Source organism: Schistocerca gregaria, chromosome 1 (genome assembly GCF_023897955.1).
Source record: "Schistocerca gregaria isolate iqSchGreg1 chromosome 1, iqSchGreg1.2, whole genome shotgun sequence".
NCBI lineage: Eukaryota > Metazoa > Arthropoda > Insecta > Orthoptera > Acrididae > Schistocerca > Schistocerca gregaria.
Window position 1 is genome coordinate 355,790,605 of NC_064920.1, and position 18,683 is coordinate 355,809,287.

General features: G+C 39.6%; 1 protein-coding gene across 2 annotated transcripts in view; it reads left to right on the forward strand.

The window, feature by feature from the left end:
- LOC126345561 (trichohyalin-like) overlaps positions 1 to 18,411 on the forward strand; it is a 77,422-nt gene extending 59,011 nt beyond the window's left edge. For both annotated transcript variants that reach the window (XM_050002112.1, XM_050002111.1), the window contains exons 6-7: positions 14,938 to 16,249; positions 17,705 to 18,411. In XM_050002112.1, the coding sequence (XP_049858069.1) occupies positions 14,938 to 16,249; positions 17,705 to 17,929 (1,537 nt within the window). In that variant the 3' untranslated portion in view covers positions 17,930 to 18,411. The remainder of the gene's footprint in view (positions 1 to 14,937; positions 16,250 to 17,704) is intronic.
- The last annotated feature ends 272 nt before the right edge of the window (positions 18,412 to 18,683 follow it).

Consider the following 18,683-nt stretch of genomic DNA (forward strand, 5'->3'; position numbering starts at 1 on the left):
TGCTGCTACATTCTTTGTTACCTTTCCACTTGTTGCCTGCCGCTGGAGCTTCAAATTTACCCTGGGTTGCAGGATCCTTCAAGGGCTTCATTTGAAGGACGTGGACCATATCTCCGATCCATCATCTTGCGTCGAGGTCGAAATCTTCATCTTCATAAGTAACATCAGACAACTGTCTTGTAACATTATAAGGTACAAAGTAACGCCTAAGGAGCTCCTCGGAGAGACCAAACTTTCAAACAGGAGTGAAGGTCCAGACAAGGTCACCAGGCTGGTAGACAACAGGGCGGTGGCTCGCATCATACCTTCGGCGATTGTTTTCTTGAGCCTGCAGTGTGCGGAGTCAAGCTAACTGCCAAGCTTCGTCAACTCTGGTTAACACCTGGCTGATGTAGTCGTCGTCCACGTCATCAGGACATAACGGAAAAACAGTGTCCATCGTCGTTGCCTCACACCCGTGCACCAGGAAAAATGGTGTAAATCCTGTGGTGTCTTGTTTGGCGGTGTTGTAGGCAAATGTCACAAAAGGTAGCACCTCATTCTAGTTGCTCTGCTCAACATTGACGAACATTGATAGCATGTTGGCCGAGGTCTTATTAAGGCATTCAGTAAGCCCGTTAGTTTGTGGATGGTAGGCAGTCGTCATGTGATGAGTAATGTTGTTTATCTCTGTCACAAGATTCAATTAAAAAATTTTTCCTCAGTCCGTAATTGACGACCTTGGGGCACCATGTTTTAATACAATGCCTTCCACAGTGAATTTGGCTACCTCGAATGCTTCGAATGTTTTCACGGCTTCTGTAATGGCGTAATGCATCAGATAATCAATGCAAACAATAATCCATCTATTGCCACTAGCAAACTTTGGAAATCATCTGAGGAGGTCAATGTCAACACACTGGAAAGGCATTTCGGCTGGTGGAATTGGTATGAGTTGGCCAGGTGGTTTCTGAGGAACTGCTTCTCTCGTCTGGCACTCTCGACAGTGCGACACATAGTGACGGACACTCCTAAATAAACCTGGCCTGAAAAATCTCTTGTGGATCCTATCATATGCCTTAATAAATCCTAAACCCGGCCTCAGGCGTGTCATGGAATTTCTGTACAACATCTAAGTGCAAGTGTTTAGGAATCCCCGGTAGCCACCTCTTTCCAAATGGATTAAAGTTTTTCTTGCAAAGTAATCCATTAACTACCTTAAATTGTCCTTTCACATCCTCTGACCGATTTAAGGGAAACATAATTTGAGATATCCTGGAGTGTAGCGAGACAGTCACTATCTTCATCAAATTCTTGATGATCTTGCACAGGGTTTCTTGAGAGACAGTTGGCATCTTGGTGTTTTCTTCCACCTGTGTACACTATGGTAATGTCATACTCATGAAGACATAGCACCCACCTGGTGAGTCGTCCTATTAGATCCTTAAGACCTGTCAACCAACAAAGTGAATGATGGTCTGTAACAACTGTGAATGGCATTCCATAGAGATACTGTCGAAATTTGCACATGGCCCAGATAACAGCAAGACATTCTCTTTCTGTAGTTGAGTAGTTTCTCTTGGCCTTTGTAAGTGTCCTAGAAGCATAGGCTATAACCTTTTCTTTTCCATACAAAATCTGCACCAAAACAGCGCCAATCCCATACCCACTGGCATCTGTGTGTAGTTCTGTAGGTGCTCTCTCATCATACAGACCAAGTACAGGGTCAGTCGTCAGAGCTTTTCGCAGCACATTGAAAGAATCTTGTTGAGCACCACCCCAGATAAATTTGGCATCAGCTTTTAACAACTCTTGGAGTGGCCTGGCTTTGATACGAAAGTCTTTGATAAAACAATGGTTATAAGGACACAATCTGAGGAAGCTTCTCACACCTGTAATACTTTTAGGAATAGGAAATTCTGTTATATCTCTTACCTTTTCTGTGTCATTTGACACAAGGTACCCAAGTATTTTGATTTCTTTTGCTCAAAAGAGACACTTTCTTGGATTAAGTTTAAGACTGGCTTGTTGGAGACACTTAACAATAGCCCTCAGTCTTTTTATGTGTTCATTAAATGTCCCTGAGAACACTATAATGTCATTTAAATGACAAAGACACATCTTTGTTCAAAAGTTGCTGGTGCATTGCACAAACCAAACGGCATCACCTTAAACTCATAAGGGCCTTCCGGGGTGACAAATGCAGTTTTCTCACAATCACCCTCATCTACATTGATTTGCCAGTATCCGGAGTACATGTCCATGGTTTAGAAAAACTTAGCCCCCTTCAAACAATCTAGTGTATCATCAATTCATGGAAGAGGATAAAGGTCCCTTTTATAGTTATCTCATTAAGTTTCCTGTAATCAACACAAAAGCGCCAACTGCCATCCTTCCTCCTGAGGAGAACCACTGGTGAAGGCTGAATGATGTCATTCTTCATCATTTTCTTTACCTCATCGCAAATTATTTGACGTTCCGTTGCTGATGCTTGGTATGGTCTCTGGCCTATTGGTTGATGGTCTCCAGTGCTAATCCAGTGTGTCACCATCGATTTGTCTAATTTGCTCCTCTCCTGTGGATTGAAGCATTTAGAGAGCTCTTGAAGAATGGCAAGTAGCTTCTCCTGTTGTCCCTTAGTGAGATCGGTGATAGTCGAGCTAGAAGATCTTGTCTCATAGTGGTAGTGCCAGTTTCGCCCACAGACTGGGAGGTTTCTACGGCATTCAGCTGTTCTGCAATTAATGGCTCAGCATTTGCTACGCACGTGTGTCTTGGAAGGATCTGTGGATCTCGGCGACAGTTAACTATCCACAATTCACCGAATCCGTTCTTAAACGAAATGACAGAGGCTGGGGTGTCCAAGTTATTCTTCAGTGTTATGCTTCCCTTACATTCCACTACAAGGTCCATGGGTTTATGCATGGCATGACACATGACAGCTACCTTTCTAGTGCTGACTGCAGGAATGATCACTTCATCCAGTACACATAGTCTCCACGCATCTTCCTGTCCACCGTATCTCATCTCGTCCAGCATAATCTTCGAGCAACCGCAATCTATAATAGCTTGAGAAACTTTCAAAAAGTCCCATCCGAGAATGAAGTCATGACTACAATCATGTAAGATGATGAATTCTAAGGGCTGTGTATGGCCACTTATACCCACACAAATGACACATCTTCCTGTAGGTTTTGCATATTTCCCATTAGCCATCTTCAGCAGAGATGTTTTGCCATCACAAATATGGTTTTCTGCAACTGGTAATGGTACTTCTCCGAAATGACTGAATATGATGCTCCAGAGTCCACAAGAGCTTGGGCTGGTCGGCTATCCATTAGGATATCGACGTAGTTTCCTATCATTTTTGTAGTGATTGACGGTGGAGGATTTTTCTCTTTGGCGGCCTCACCTCCAAGGTGTTTTCCAGGTTGCGGCGGCTAGGTGATGGGCTGGAGCTTCTAAACGCCGATGGAAACCTTGATCGGCATGTTGGGGAGCGTCCTCTCCAGCGGGTAGCTTGTAGTGATGGTGACCTATGTCATCCTGCACCCACATCTTCTTATTCATCTTTGTTTTCCCGGAGTTGGCGTCGGCTAAGATCGGTCTTCTGGCGTGGGCGTCATCAAATATCTGCCACCTTTCTCAACAATAGCGCACTACATATCCCGGTCATCCACAGTGGAAACATACCGGTTGGTTATCCTGGGTCCTCCAGACATCAGTCTTTCTTGGTTCCCAAACAGGTTCCTCATGCGGCATTGTAGGAATGTGACTTCGCCTGGGTCTCGACTTTTTTACCGTTGTAAAAGGAAATGAAGGATGAGAGATAGGGTTCAATGTCTTTTCCACTTCCTCCCTTATAACCTCTTAAAACGTCTCTGTTTTTTGCTCGTCGTGCAATCCAAGTGCCTTCTGAACTTCCTCCCTCGCTATCTGATGAATACTTGTGAAATTAGTTTCTTCCTCCACAACAGACATCGATACGACGTTTGGAAGCCATTCAAACTTCTTGCATATAATTCCTTTTTGATGCATTGTCTCGATATACTGGCACCATTTTAAGAAGTTGTCTGCTGTCAAAACCTCTTTCAGGAGTAGGGCCTGGTACATGTCCTCAGCAACACCCTTCAGGAGATGTGCAACCTTATCTTCCTCCTTCATTCGAGGATCCGCTATTTTACACAGCTCCAAGACATCTTGAATGTAGGATGCTGTCGTTTCTCCTGGATGCTGTGCCCTGCACTTTAAAATATCTTGAGCCTTGCACTTCTGTCGTTGTGTGTCACCGAAATACTTGCACAGTTCTGCCTGGAATCCTTGCCAGCTTGTGAACTTCTCCTCATTGATCTCATACCATTGCTTGGTAGTGCCCTCCAAGTAGAAAAACACATTAGCCAAACACACGGTGTCATCCCAGTTGTTAAATTTGGCTATACACTCATATACCTTCAGCCACTTGTTTGGATCTTGGCCATCGTCACCAGAGAACCCGGAAGGATGTCTCATGTGTTGGCACATGGTTGCTGTCATCGTGATGTCCTCTTCTTCTTCTGTCTCCGATAGATTGCGATCTATTGAAATGGATTGAACTCAGGTTTCTCGCCATGTAAATGGCAGCTCTGTCGTGGCCTGATGGGAGCCACTCTGTCATAACTAATGTGTGGTATCACAAGTTCCAATGCCCAACATCTCCACCAGAATAGTGTCACATAGAGGAAGATGGAAGTAGATGAATTACGAACACTAACTTCACGTAACGAAGGTTTATTCAGCACTTGCACATACAAGAGCGTGGAGCGAACTGTCTCCGGCCAGAACACGTACAGTATATATACAACTGCAGAACATTCCAGTGCAATGATTCTTGCCATTTGTGGATACTTCTAGAATGTACTCGAACTGAATATAGAAATTAAAATTGTATGGTCCAGGTGTGTTTTGAACTCACGACCTTTGATGCAACAGTTTAGTATCATATCCACTTCACCACAGTGCTACTCAGCTTCTTCTGTGACAATATCATACACACAAGTTCTGATACAAACAGTGAAAGATAATGGGGAAATGCTATCAATAGCATTTTTTACAGACGTGTCTATCAGTGTCCTTACCTGTTGCATACATAGCACACTTCACCTCAACTATAGAGATAATGTAGTGGTTGTTGTTTTTGAGTTTAGGATGCTCATCATCAAGATTATCAGTGCTTAGGTAGTCTGTTCGCTAACGTTTGGGAGGAGGCAGCCCATAACAGTTGCCACATCTGTTAAATAGGAATGATAGTGTCTTATTTGCTCAATGCTTAGAGCATCAAATGATGATGAAGTTTTGATACTACTATTTTCATACTAACAACTGTTTCACATGCCATTGACTTATTTTGGTGCAATATTGTGTGAACCAGAAGATAATGAACTATTGTCATTCAATGATTAATGATTATTCTTGTCGGCCGGTGTGGCCGAGTGGTTCTAGGCGCTTCAGTCTGGAAGTGCGCGACTGCTACAGTCGCAGGTTTGAATCCCGCCTCGGACATGGATGTGTGTGATTTCCTTAGGTTAGCTAGGTTTAAGTAGTTCTGAGTTCTAGGGGACTGATGACCTCAGAAGTTAAGTCCCATAGTGCTCGGAGCCATTTTTTTGATTATTCTTTAGAACTACGAGCAATTTCTATGTCATCGCCAACTGCTTTTTGCATTTATGGTGCTGCATCACACAACAGAGCTTTTTCGGCAATGTCAATGAGGCATAGGTCAAGGACCAAGAAGACAGTCACAAAGCATAGCATACCGTGAATTCTTTACAAAAAAAAAAAAAAAGTAGCGTTGCCAACTGAGGTACTGTAAGTCTGTGACCAAGACTGCGAGAGATTGATCTGATTTCTTACGATATTGATTGACATGTAGTCCAGCTTATACTTTGTGAGATTGATGCCTGAAGGGGTTGGTTGATTAGTAAGTCAAATATTACAAAATAAAATGCTACTAGGATTTAAGAGTGATATTAGTTTCTGGATTACTTCATGTAAGTAGTTATTTGAAGACAACTGTAAAGCTCTTTCATGGGTTGAACCAATGTTATTTCTTTGCTTCACAGTAGAGTAGAAAATGGAGTAAATAATTAACCCAATAATATTTGAAAACTTTCAAATAAGTAAGATGGAACAAGCTATGCTGACAGTTTCTGCTTAATCACCTTCATTAATGTTGTTGTTACTGCTGCTGTTGTTGCTATTTTAACTGCTGGCAGCAAAAATCAAGAAACTGATCACGTTAATGTTCATGGAATAAAGGTCTTCTCACCACTTTCCTGTGCGGCTAGATGCACAAGATTATATTCTATAGTGAAAGTCGTTATTGGGTGTAGATTCTAGGCAACACTAAATAAAAAGAGCATGCAACTTGACTGTCAAAAGTTATCAACCTAATCATATTCGAAGGCACTTACCAAAATTGTCGTCTGCTTAGTATAACCGTACACTTTAGTATAAGCATTCCAAAATAAATTGAAATAACAGTGGCCGCTTGTAAATAAGGAACTAATATGATGTTTGACAAACAGTTTGGTATAAGTTAATGAACTGCTTGCCCATCACTTCATGGTGATGTTTAATCAGCTACATGAGCCCCTGGCTCTAGCCATGAAATATATTTGTCATGATCTTCATGAGTAGTCCAAAGAGTGGCGTGATTGTTTGTCCTAACACCATCTATAGCATCAGCATCAACATTCTCAGTGGGGATATAAAAATTTCTAGCACTTTGGGTTCCTGAATCTGAAGTGCCACCAGTTCTCTAGTACTGTTGAATGTGGGCATGTGTCATTGACCACCATGAGACATGCTGATAAACATTGTGTGTCTCAGAGAATGGGGACTGGGATAAATTGTCTTCCTCTTAGCTGCTCATGTTAAGATTTATGGGTTCTGCCAAACCAAACTCTCCACAGCTTTGGTGGATCATCACAGAGCACCAAAATCCACAATAACAAGGACCAATTGACAAGCTAGTCCTCCAGAAAATGGTATAAGTAAATCAAAGTTACTGAATGTTACTGTGTACAAGAGTGTCATAACATTCATTTTGTGATAAATAGAGAACAGGAGCATTTGAAAAGGTGTTTTGGAAAAAATCTTACAGTTTCAGAGTTATTAAACAGCTGTCCTATGGCACTCACTTGGTAGAAACAGCAGCATTCTGCCAGAGGACCATGAGCCTGTGCCAGTATCCCATAATATCAGAGAGGTACAGTGCTTTAGTGTAAGTAAAGATATTGTAAACTGTAGAGATGTAAATGCATCAGGAACAGCTCCTCCCATGTGGGTACTATTTTGCAGGAAGTAGCCTCAAACAAAAACCTGATGTGCATAGTAGAGTTGCTCTTTCTTCCCAACCTAAAACTCCATAACAAAAACAAAATGCCTTGGTAAAGAGCAAGTCATTCATATGTGTTATAAAAATGTATGTATGTATGTACGTATCTTCATTTGTTCGTTTGTTCCACATACCCTCCTAAACTAATGGATCAATTCAAACCAAATTTGGTGCAAATGTTGCTTACTGCCTGGAAAGAAGTATTGTGGAGGTAAGAATCACCAACATATCAAAGCAGTGGAGATGTAAAGTTACACATAATTTCATATCTTTACAAAACTTTTTCTCATGAGTATTCACCAAAAAATGATGGAAGGAATAAGTTTATAGATATCTATGTTTTCACTGTTGGTGCACTAAAACTGCCACTTGAGGTAGAAGTTTCAATGTATTACTTCTTTGCTGCTAATTCTTTTCCCAACACTTTATGCATACAGTATCTACACATGCCGCTGAATGTGTCTGTAAAATTATTTCATTGCATGACACACAGTTCAGAATATAAGACACCACGAACAGTGAGCTGCATGTAAATGAAACTGAAGGGGGAAGGAGGAGATGGTCGGAGATAGGGGGAGGTGGAGACGGTGGTAAATAGGGGTGAGGAAGAAGTGGAGACAGAGGAGGGAGGAGATGGGCAGGAGGAGGGGAAGGGGGAGGAGGAGATGGACGGGGAGATGGGGAAGAGGTGGAGGAGGAGGATGTGCAGAGAGAGGTGGAAAGAGGAGGAGATATACAAAGTGGTATTAGAGGTGGATGGTGAGAAAAGGAAATGGATAGAGAAAAGAGGAGTACGAAATAAACAGAGAAGGGGAGAAGAAGGTGGAGAGGGAAGGAGGACAGTCAGGAAGTGAAAGAGGAGATGGACAAACAGAAGACTGGAATAAATACATACTTGGACACCAGGTACCCAGCTAGTAGAGAATAAAAACAACAGTTAATCATCAGATGTATGGTAACTAATACTATCGCATTCGAATGATGAACCTGACTCCTATGCAGATGAACACACACGTGCCCTTTTTGTTTCATATCCTTCCTCAGATGCTTCACATAAAAAGAAAAATGAAGAGGACAATTCTTTTTGAACAACCAATATAACAGTAAGTGAAATGTGAAAGGTTTTCTGAATCATATGCAGGAAATTAAGTTATTTGCATTTGGGGGGGGGGGGGGGGAGGGGGGGCACTTTGTTGTGCTTGCAAGAAACTGATTTTAAACCATCAGACAACATGTGGATACAGAGTTAAGGGAAAAATGGCAGTAACAGTTGAAGATACATATATTATTTCTTTGTCCGTCTCACCAACAAGCTTGAGGCAGTAACTGTAGAAATTTATGTAGGGTGAGGTAACTAAGACAGGCCATCTAAAATATGTTCTGCTTGTTGCTCTGGACACCCTTGAAATGTTGATGGTGACCTCAGTTTTAAGCAGCAGTTCCACAATCATCTAGAAATTCAGGGTATCTTTCTTGAATCTGCTAGACAGTACAGTTTAAGTTAGTCTTTTATAAGTATTGTTAATGGCATTTGTAAGTTGAGATATTCATGTCACAAAGAATTCTACATACACCCAGCACTATATTATACAAAATATAATAAAAAATTCATTATGTTCAGACAGATAACAAATTTCTGTGTTTTTCTTGATGGTGATAATACACTGTTCATATGTGGAATCATCATTCTTACTCTGCCTAGTCACCAATATCTTTTTAAGGAAGTTTTGACAATGTGACTCAGTGATTTGTGCTGCCATCGCCAGCCCACATGTTGCTGTAACGGTGCATTTTTGCTCTACCTTACTGCTCACAAGCACGGTATGGCGATGATGAGTCAAACCCACTGTGTCTTACTGGTCCATTTAACTTGGACCATCACTGCTCGCTCTGATCCTTGCCGAGCGATGATATCGAGCTGGTTTGTGTTTCGTATTACGACCATTACCATATGTCTTAAAATGTGAGCCGTGATTGGCTGCTTGGAGGTTACTCCAGAAGTGTGATGTTTGCCTCTGCTAGTACTCTGCTCAGTATGTGAACAACTTCAGGATAATTTTCCCAGCAGGCAGTGAGCAGCGAGGCTGCAGTGTACATGACTGAGGCACCCAGTGAGTGGCAAGGTATGATGTGCCAGCAGATGGAGCAAGGTGCGAGCAGTGAGGCTGCAGCATATACATATCCTAAGGCTTCCTTTCTTTAAGTTTCTGAGAACAGTTTGTCTAGACTGATAGTGATTCCGCTTAATTGCGTTAATCATCTTAAAATTCTTCAGCGCAGTAGGGCTGCCTGCCACATAGCGTATACATTGGAACCTCGATTTTAGGATCTCCTATTATATCTATCTGATTCTGCACCAGAAATTTGTAGCCCCTGTGAAAAACCCATGTGATCAATGCTAAAAATTCCCGAATTTGCGTCCCTTCCTTGTAGGTTTAGCTCGATTCTATGTTGTAGCTGATGTCTCACTCTAATTCGTCTAGTTATCTTCCTATTGACATTGAAGTGATTGAACAAGTTATAAGTGAATTGATGCCAGAATTTAATTCTTCTCCTCCTAGGTAGCAATTTTACCAACACTCATATGTCAATTGACATAACCAAATCACATTCTATAAACAAACTAGAAAAAATTTCAAAATTGTACATCAGATACAAGACCTCTTAGGAAGAGTTTTGCCACTAGTAATACAGTAGGGTATGTAATTGAAGAGAGTATCACTTTTGCTAATCATGTACAAGGTAATTAAGAGCCATTTTCCAACACACTACCGCCATATTTTTTTATTTTTTTAAGTATTCTTTTATTTTATGTTCACCTTGATAATAGCAAAAATTTATAGCCTATATGATAAAATAAACTGAAAGCTGTGAAATACAGTGAAAACTGCTGGGTTACAACATCTCGGATGTTTGTAACATCTCGGATGTTAGTTTTCCACCTGCAGCCAATAGTTGTATATCGTGGTGATGTCATGCTAATGTGGTGGCTTCTAGCATATAGAGTGATAAACAGCAAGCTATAGCAAATGGAGTTACTGCAGTTTCCACTTAGGTTTAATTTATCTAGTTAATGCCCTTCAATACCATGCATTAATTTTACTTGCAGTAGTGGAGTTTGGAACCTGTCGACAGAATCTGGAATGTGCAGCATTACAATTAACTGAGTGTATTCAGTGAACAGTTGTATAATGGCTTGTTTGTCTTTGTTAGGGGACTGATGACTTCAGATGTTAAGTCCCATAGTGCTGAGAGCCATTTTTTGTCTTTGTTGCAGTCCTCAGTGGTGTGTAATATATTGTGATGGCAGGCAGATAGCTGTCAATGTAATGGATTGCTGGGTTAGAGAAACACTGAAATCACAGCACATTTAACTTTATTTCCTATTCTTTGGTATATTTAAGTACTGTATGTGAAGGAAAACTTCTGTGGATATACATGCTTTCACAAAAACAGCTGTGTTTACACTACAGCAAACGACGAGTTTGAAGTGCAAACAGTGTGTGTTGGCAATGCGTAACAACACTCTACTTCATCCACTCAGCACAATAAACAAGGAAAAGTTTACAATCAGTACACTAGAGGTCACTGCACTTGTCACCAGAGTATACTGCTTTACCATTAGCTACAGAAGGAAACCACACACCACCACATGTTAGATTCCAACGCCTTTCACCATACCTCACAGTTTTTGGTTTAATTCACCATGTTCATCAATTTTTGCTTTTTCCTGTGTGAGCTCAAAGGAAAGAGCTCACAAAAAGTGTGTTTTGACATATAATTTGTGTTCATATTATGTAGGAAAATAGCTTGACTACCTTTTACGTGGATATCAGTTTCAGTTCTTTGATGCGTTTTTATTTGCTGTTACACATCTGAGATCTTTTAAAAACTGATGAAATTTGTTACCTCATATTATTGTATAAACATTGTCTTGTATATTTAATGTCCTTCACTTATACATATTTTATACAATGTATTGGAGAGGATTACAATTTTTGGTCATATATGCCAATTAAACATGTTTTTGCTTTTATTTTGGGGGTTTTCATCTTTTCCTCAATTCTTCATTTTCCTCTATTTTGCGTTTTTTAAAATCTGAACTGCATGAAAATGTGGGATAGGGGTTTCACTATACTACCTGTGCCTGTCCCTGGTGACCTGAGAGGTGCATGCTGGTGTCCCCGCCCCATGGAGCAGAACTGGAAGAGCTTGCTGCAAATGGGTGGCCTAACTCATAACTCTGTTTTGCTTTTTAAGTATGGAATCAGTCACTACAGAAATGTACACCAGTTGATAATCTGTCTACCCTTGGCAATAAGGTAAGCAGAATTTTTGATTCTGGGCAGCCAGCACTGCCATGCTGGAGGATTTTGGAATCCCTAGATATACTGTCCTTATGCAGCATTGCAATATCAGTTATTTTGGAATCATTAACATGATTTAATCATATAAAACACAGAAAGCTCATTTCTCTTTAGAAGCGAAAAATACCCATCATAAATAATTAGGTAAGTGGATGAGGATGTCTTTGATTCAAAACAGTCTAGACTACTGCAGTGCAGAATTAGTCTCTAATGACGTCATTGTCGATGATATGTTAAACCCTGATCTTCCTTCCTTCCAATGCAGAATGCTGAAAAGAGTAAGGAAGTCAATAGTGACCCTTAGGTAGGTTTAATTTTCAACAACAAATAAAAACTTTCTTCCAGCGTGGATTTCACATCAGAGAATTATTGACCTTGATCTTTGACGTTCCAAGACTCTTAACGAGAAGTGTTCTTCCACTAATATGCACACACCACACTGATCAAGAATCTGTGGATGAGTAAAAAATAAACGCAGGCACTCGCTAAAGTCATACTTGGGGCACTTCTGAAAGATTCTGTGGCTATCTCCTGTAAGATACCAAGAGTGATTGTGGATATCAAAATAAATTCTGCATCTTATCTCTCAAAAATCTAGGTCTCACTCCTTCACAACACCAATTAATATACCAAAAGCAATGTACAGATGTTTCAAGCACAAAAAATCAGCGAAAGCTTTACAAGTTACGTAAGCAGCGAACCAATTCCACAAACATGAGAACACCTCAAGAATAATGTAATTAGAACACCAAGAGTCATAGCTATAACAGAAGTCCCTGATTCTTGTGTTGTTGTTGTTCAAGTTTTGAATGATGTCATGAAGGTTTGCTTTAAAACATTTTCATTCACCCTTTTGCAAAACACTATTGGGTCAAAAGAATCAAGACACCTGTTAGTGGGTGGGTGTCCACCCTACACATTTATGGTGACTTGAGCATTGCTGAGGACACTTTCAAGTGAGGGTCTGTCAACAAATGGCAGCCCATTCTTCCTCAAAAAACCAGAGAAGGTAGTAAAGTTGGACGTTGGGGTCTGAAGCAAAGTCAAAATTCTAACCCATCCCAAACATATTCCTCTGAATTTAGGTCAGGACTCGGGGCAGACCAGTCTATTGCAGGAATGTTATTGTCCATAACCCAGTGCCTCACAAATGTTGCATTGAGACAGGGTACATTGTCATGGTGATAAAAACAATTATTGTCTCCAAATCAGTCCTCTAATGTACGCAGTACACAATGCTATCAAAAGTATTACATCCAAGGACCTTACAGGAATGCAGGCAGGTGACATTGTCGATAACTGCCAATGTTTTGACAAGAGCACACCCTGCCATTTTCAAGGCAAAACCACAGCAAGTAAGCACTGTGCAAGCTAATTTAAAACTTCGGTTTTCAGAGAAACTCCGTAAAGATAACACACACACACACACACACACACACACACACACACACACACACACACAGTAAACACTAGCACCATCACAAAGTGAAGATGACCAGTGTCAGAAGTTATCGATAGTGAAATTAAGAATCAATGGATGAGGTTGCTTAAATTCTGTCCCTCAGTTTTTTGACAAGTGAGACAGCAGGATTCTAGACAGAATTTAAACAAAAACCACCATCTCTATTCGTAAGGTTACTTGCTAATTTAATTTCAATAACTTCCTTAATAAAACTATCCCAGAAGCTGGAAGTGTGTCAGACTTTCCAGATGTTGCTGGAACTTCTGGGAAACAAGGCAGCTTTCAATGGATGACCAGTGTTGTACTTTCCCTTACTGGCTGTGACATAACTTTGCTTAATGCATAAGTTTCCTTTCACATAGTAAGTTACTTGATAGCCTTGTCATTTGGTAAGCACTGAGTTAAGTCACAGGCAGATTGTATTTAATGGCATGAGCCTACAAAACTAACGTCTCAGTCAGAAGCAGTAAGAAGTGACGTATGTTTTATACTTTTGGTAAGAACTCGTCTAGGTGGAAAACTTATAATTGGTGCCCACCGAAGCAGCAGTTTGTCACGGGATGTCTGTGAAACAGTTGATGGGAGAACATTTATCAGTATGAGCAGCAGAACCAATAGGGTATCTCTGTGGCACTATTCACATTGAGCAAGCAGTGAAAGTATGATTCTTCTGTGAGTTATGGAAAAATATTGTTCTGACTTATTCTAAGCTGAAACTAGCAAAAGTGAGACCCTGTCTTTAAATGCTGTATCTTGTTTCTCTTATCTAATGATAACAATTTGTATGTATCTATGAAGAACTGTTTTTGTTTCTCAAGCTGCAGTGCACGGTTGTTCTACCATCCAGAGACATAGAGAGTCTTTTAACCTTGCTCTGTAGTAAATTGAAGTAATGTCTAGAGTTTTGTAAATAATTTCTTTTTGTTAAGTGTGTACATTTCTTAAGTTACTGTCACAATTACAAACTGCATACACTGTTGATTTTAGTGGAGACAATGGTGCAGCTGTAGCATATTCTTCAACTCGGTAACTTACAGCTCTTGGAAGTAATTCTCACTCATTTATGACCATATAGGAATGTAACATCAAGAGGGCCTACTATTTCAACATTAAAAAGTCCGTATGAATGTTAAGAATTCTAAATCGTAATTAACTATTTGACCAATCCACACTTAGCATTTTCTCCACTTCTTCAAGTCTTGAGAATAGTGTTATTCCATTTTCATGATTAAATGTACTCTTTTAGAAGCCACCATAGAACAGTATCTAAGTGCTGTAATGTAAGCTGGTGTGTTGGATTCTTATAAGATTTTGAATGGCTTTTATTTTGTAGATTTGTCCCTAGTGTGCTGTTCATAGTTTAATTTCCTTCGGGTCTTTGGCTGCTGCAAATATCTCTGTAAGTTATAACACAAATATATTTTGATTTGAAAATCTGAAGCCATCAAGTCTCACCTTTTCCTGCAAAAATTGCTATGTAAGGGAAGGGCTTTTCTGTATTTATTTAACAAGCCAGCCCAAGTTTTATATCATTACTAATTAGCAGAAAATGGGCAGCTGTAGTGCACTCATTAACTGCATATTATAAAAGCCAACAAAAACTGGCACGGAAGATGTTAAGTGGAGTGTTTTCACATCAATAAGAAAAACAAGACTTATGATATGTTAATGTTTGTGATAATTTTGCGCTTGTACACAGCCCTTTCATTCATATGTCTTTTTTCCTGTCACTAAAAGTAAATCAATTTTCACAGGACACGTGATGTGAAGAGCCGGGAAAGTGGGCCAAAAAGCTACAGAGATGAACGACAAAAACTTGCTGAAGGGAGGATACATAGAAAATTATTAGATGACCAACGGAAGAAGGTTGTAAATGAGAGGAACCAGAATACAAAATCTGGGGATGCTCATTCCAGTCAAGAGCTCGATAAATCTGTTTCTTCAAAGGACACACATCCCAGAAAATCTTATAAGGAAATGAGAGATATAGATAGAAAGGGTGGTAGTGAAAGACACAGTAGCAAAGATGATAAAAATATTAAAGAGTCAGAAAACAGGAGAAGTTATCGAGAAAATGAAGGAAGAAGACATGACAGATATACATATGGAAAAGATGGAGAACATAAGAGGAGTGGCTATGGTAATGAACACAGGAGGTCATCTAATTCACATAGTGAATCAGAGACAAGGAAAAAATCTATAGACAGCAAAGTTCAAGAAAAAGACGTCAGTGCTAAGAAACTAGTCGATGACCCTGGAGAGCCTACTGATGGTGCTTTAGAGGACAAAGAAAATAAGGAACAGTGTCATGAAGAAACTGAACAGGAAGCAGTGTCTGGTGTTGAAGATAACAGTGCACAATTAGACATTGTTGAAGGAGCAGCTAGTCAGCAGGATAACAAGAAATCTGTGAAGAGGAGCAGTTCTGTGGGTGGACATGGCAGTAACCAGTCATCTCAAGTTAAGGCCAATGAAAAAATAATTGTTGATATAAAAACAAAAGCTGGTCAGTCACTGAAAAGAAGTAATTCACTAGATTTTACTAATGTTTGTATTGATTCAAACAGCAAGGGCATAGATACTGTACTGCATGAAAAAACTGATAAACCGGACAATTTATTAACTGAAGAGACTGTTTCCAAGAATGTTAGCAGGGCTGAAGACAGAAAAACCTACCAATTTGATGACAATAATGAACAAAAAGGAAGTACTAACCCAGAAAATGGCATGCTCCTTCCCGACTGTGGTGAAAATGATACAGACAGCCATAACATTAACACAGATGAAGAAGCAGTCAGCTGCAAGGAAGAAAAAGAACAGACACTAGATCAAGAGAATGGAGAAAATCAAGACCAGGAAGCAGACAGTGTGCAGAATATAAATGAAAATGAAATGTCTGCTGGTGAAAACTGTGAACTGAGAGATGACCAGTCTGTGAACAAATCCAGAGATGTAAAAAGTAATGATAGTTCAGTCTCTTCCACAACTTTGGGGAACGCATCTGGCAATATTACAGAGTCAGAAAGTAAGCGAGATCCTCGTGCTGAGCGAAGAATTAGAAATAAGGTGAGTAAAGTGTATAATGCAATGGCAATTATTACATATGCTGTTAACATTCATATGAGGAATATGAAGAGCCAGTGTGTATGCCCAGGCTCACAGGTTAAGTTTACACATGTAAAAGTTCAAAGTGGAAATACTCATTGTTAAGGTATGTTGAAAAAATTCTGTTTCTAGATTTCTGAACACGAAATGATAAATAACTTTCTTTTCCATGAAGGAGGGTCAAATAAAAATTATAAGTGTAGCAGTAAAAAATAAAAAAATGGCGCTAATAGCCTTAAATTGGTAAAACTTTGCAACTGCTGACATTAAAAATCATCTTTGATCTGCAGTCAGATTGAAACAAAGTAGATTGTGGTCTGCAGGTGTTGTGTTGCAACCTGACATTGCATGGGCCATTTAACAACAATAGCAGACTAGAATTTTGAGTGTCTTCAGCATCAACTATACTCAACACCACATCTTTCCCAGATTTATTTTGATATGTTTGATCCACTCGGAGAAGCACTGGGTTGGAAGAAGTGCCACTCTATTGGAAAGGTATGCCACATGGAGCATATGTGATTATGAAGACCCCAAAAGATTTCTCTTATACAACAATTTAGGCTCTTTGTAAAGCTGATGAACTTTCAGTGGGCATGGGTGAGACTATGCCGTAGAGAGATACAGTTTTGCACCATGCGTGTACAATAAAAATTAAAAAAGGAATATATTTACATTTTCATTTGACTCAGCTCGTAGTAAATCAGACAATATGTCAGCTTAACATCAAATAAAATATTCCCATGCATGAAACCTGTTTCTTTGTGTCATTTGGTCTGTCTTTTGAGATAAGGATTCTACTTTTTGGACACAGACATTTTTTTCGGTAGCACTGTCATTCAAGACCTCTGTGTGCTAATTTTACTATAAAGTGTAAATAATGATTGTGATACTTTTAAGATGAAGTGAAGTGTTGATTGTCACATAATTACAAACTCAGTGATTGCTTGTGTTTAAATCTCCGGACTCAATGGTGGTCTAGATTTGGAAGGGTAGGAATGATTTTGGAGGAGGGCAGGGAATGATGAAAATAATGGAAGGATTCATAGAATGATGAAACATAGTGGAAAGAACTGCAGGCTGGGACTGTGTGTACTAGTTAATTTTTTTCTGTTTGGATGGAGAGGCCATTCTCTGTCTTCTGTGTTGGGTTTTGTAACAAAGGACTACAGTTTTAGCATTTTTTTCCTTTGTATAGAATTTAAATGGAGTTGTAATCCCGCATTCCTAAGGGTAAGAGATGAAAACCACAAATAATAAACATCCTGACAGGCTAGTTTCAATACCTTGGTTGTTCTTTCTGCTTAGAAGTGCATTTTTGGCATAGCTTATGCCAGTGTAGAATAAAAGTTTTAATTAATTTCTTCTCCAAATGAGAACAAATGAAATCATGTGCAAAATTGATTTTCCTTGCAGGATCGACCAAGTATCGAAATCTACAGACCAGGTATGGGAAGATTCAGTATGCAGCGTAAAGAACGTGAAAAAAGTGCAGTTACTGGTAGTAGCCTGGAACAGGATTCACCTTCGACAAGCCCATCTCCTTCGCCGTCTTTACGCCCAATTTCTGCAAGCAGAAGTAGGGCAGGCCAAGAACTTCGTTCCATGACCTTCAAACGTAGTGTTAGCCGTGAAAAATAAGCACAGAAGCAGATAACTTTGGTAATCACATTTGAAGCTGCTTCTCTGAGGTGGAATATTTTACTGCTGGTCATGTCTTTCTGTGTTGGCGCCATAGATGACTGAAATACACATGCATGTAATGGAAATGTGTTGTTACCTTCAGTTAAAAACATGTTGTTTTTGATACAGATGTCAGTGATGATTGTGATGGTACAGAGTGATCATACAGGGGGATGATAGCTGATGCTCAATGAGAGGCTGACATATGTATCTTATTGACTGACAAGAATTCTTACTTTGATTTTCAGATAAATGATCCATTGTACAACAGCAATGTAAATTGTATGAAACATCTTTTAAATTTGTTTTCAAAAAGCACAGCAGAACGGCAAAGACGTGGCAAGAAAATCTCTTTGTATCAGTAACTCAGGAACAGAGGAATTGTTGACATGAAACATGATAAGTTGTTGGGGAAAATAATAAAGATGATATTTCCATTACTCTTTGTTTTCCTTATATTTACATAGAAATCCTATTCTGATTGTTGATAATATTTCTTCGCAGGTACCACTTCATGCTGTTTCTTTCTGTTTTAGTGTAACTATTGCTCCCACTTGTCACATAACCTTAGTATTACACACATGATGCTGTTTACATTAAGTTTTAACTCCATTTAATACAAACTCCACTGTTTTTCTGGAGTTACGGTCTCATTTAGCCTGTTAGCATAAAAGTGTGGTTGTACATATATTATTATTATCCATCAGATCAT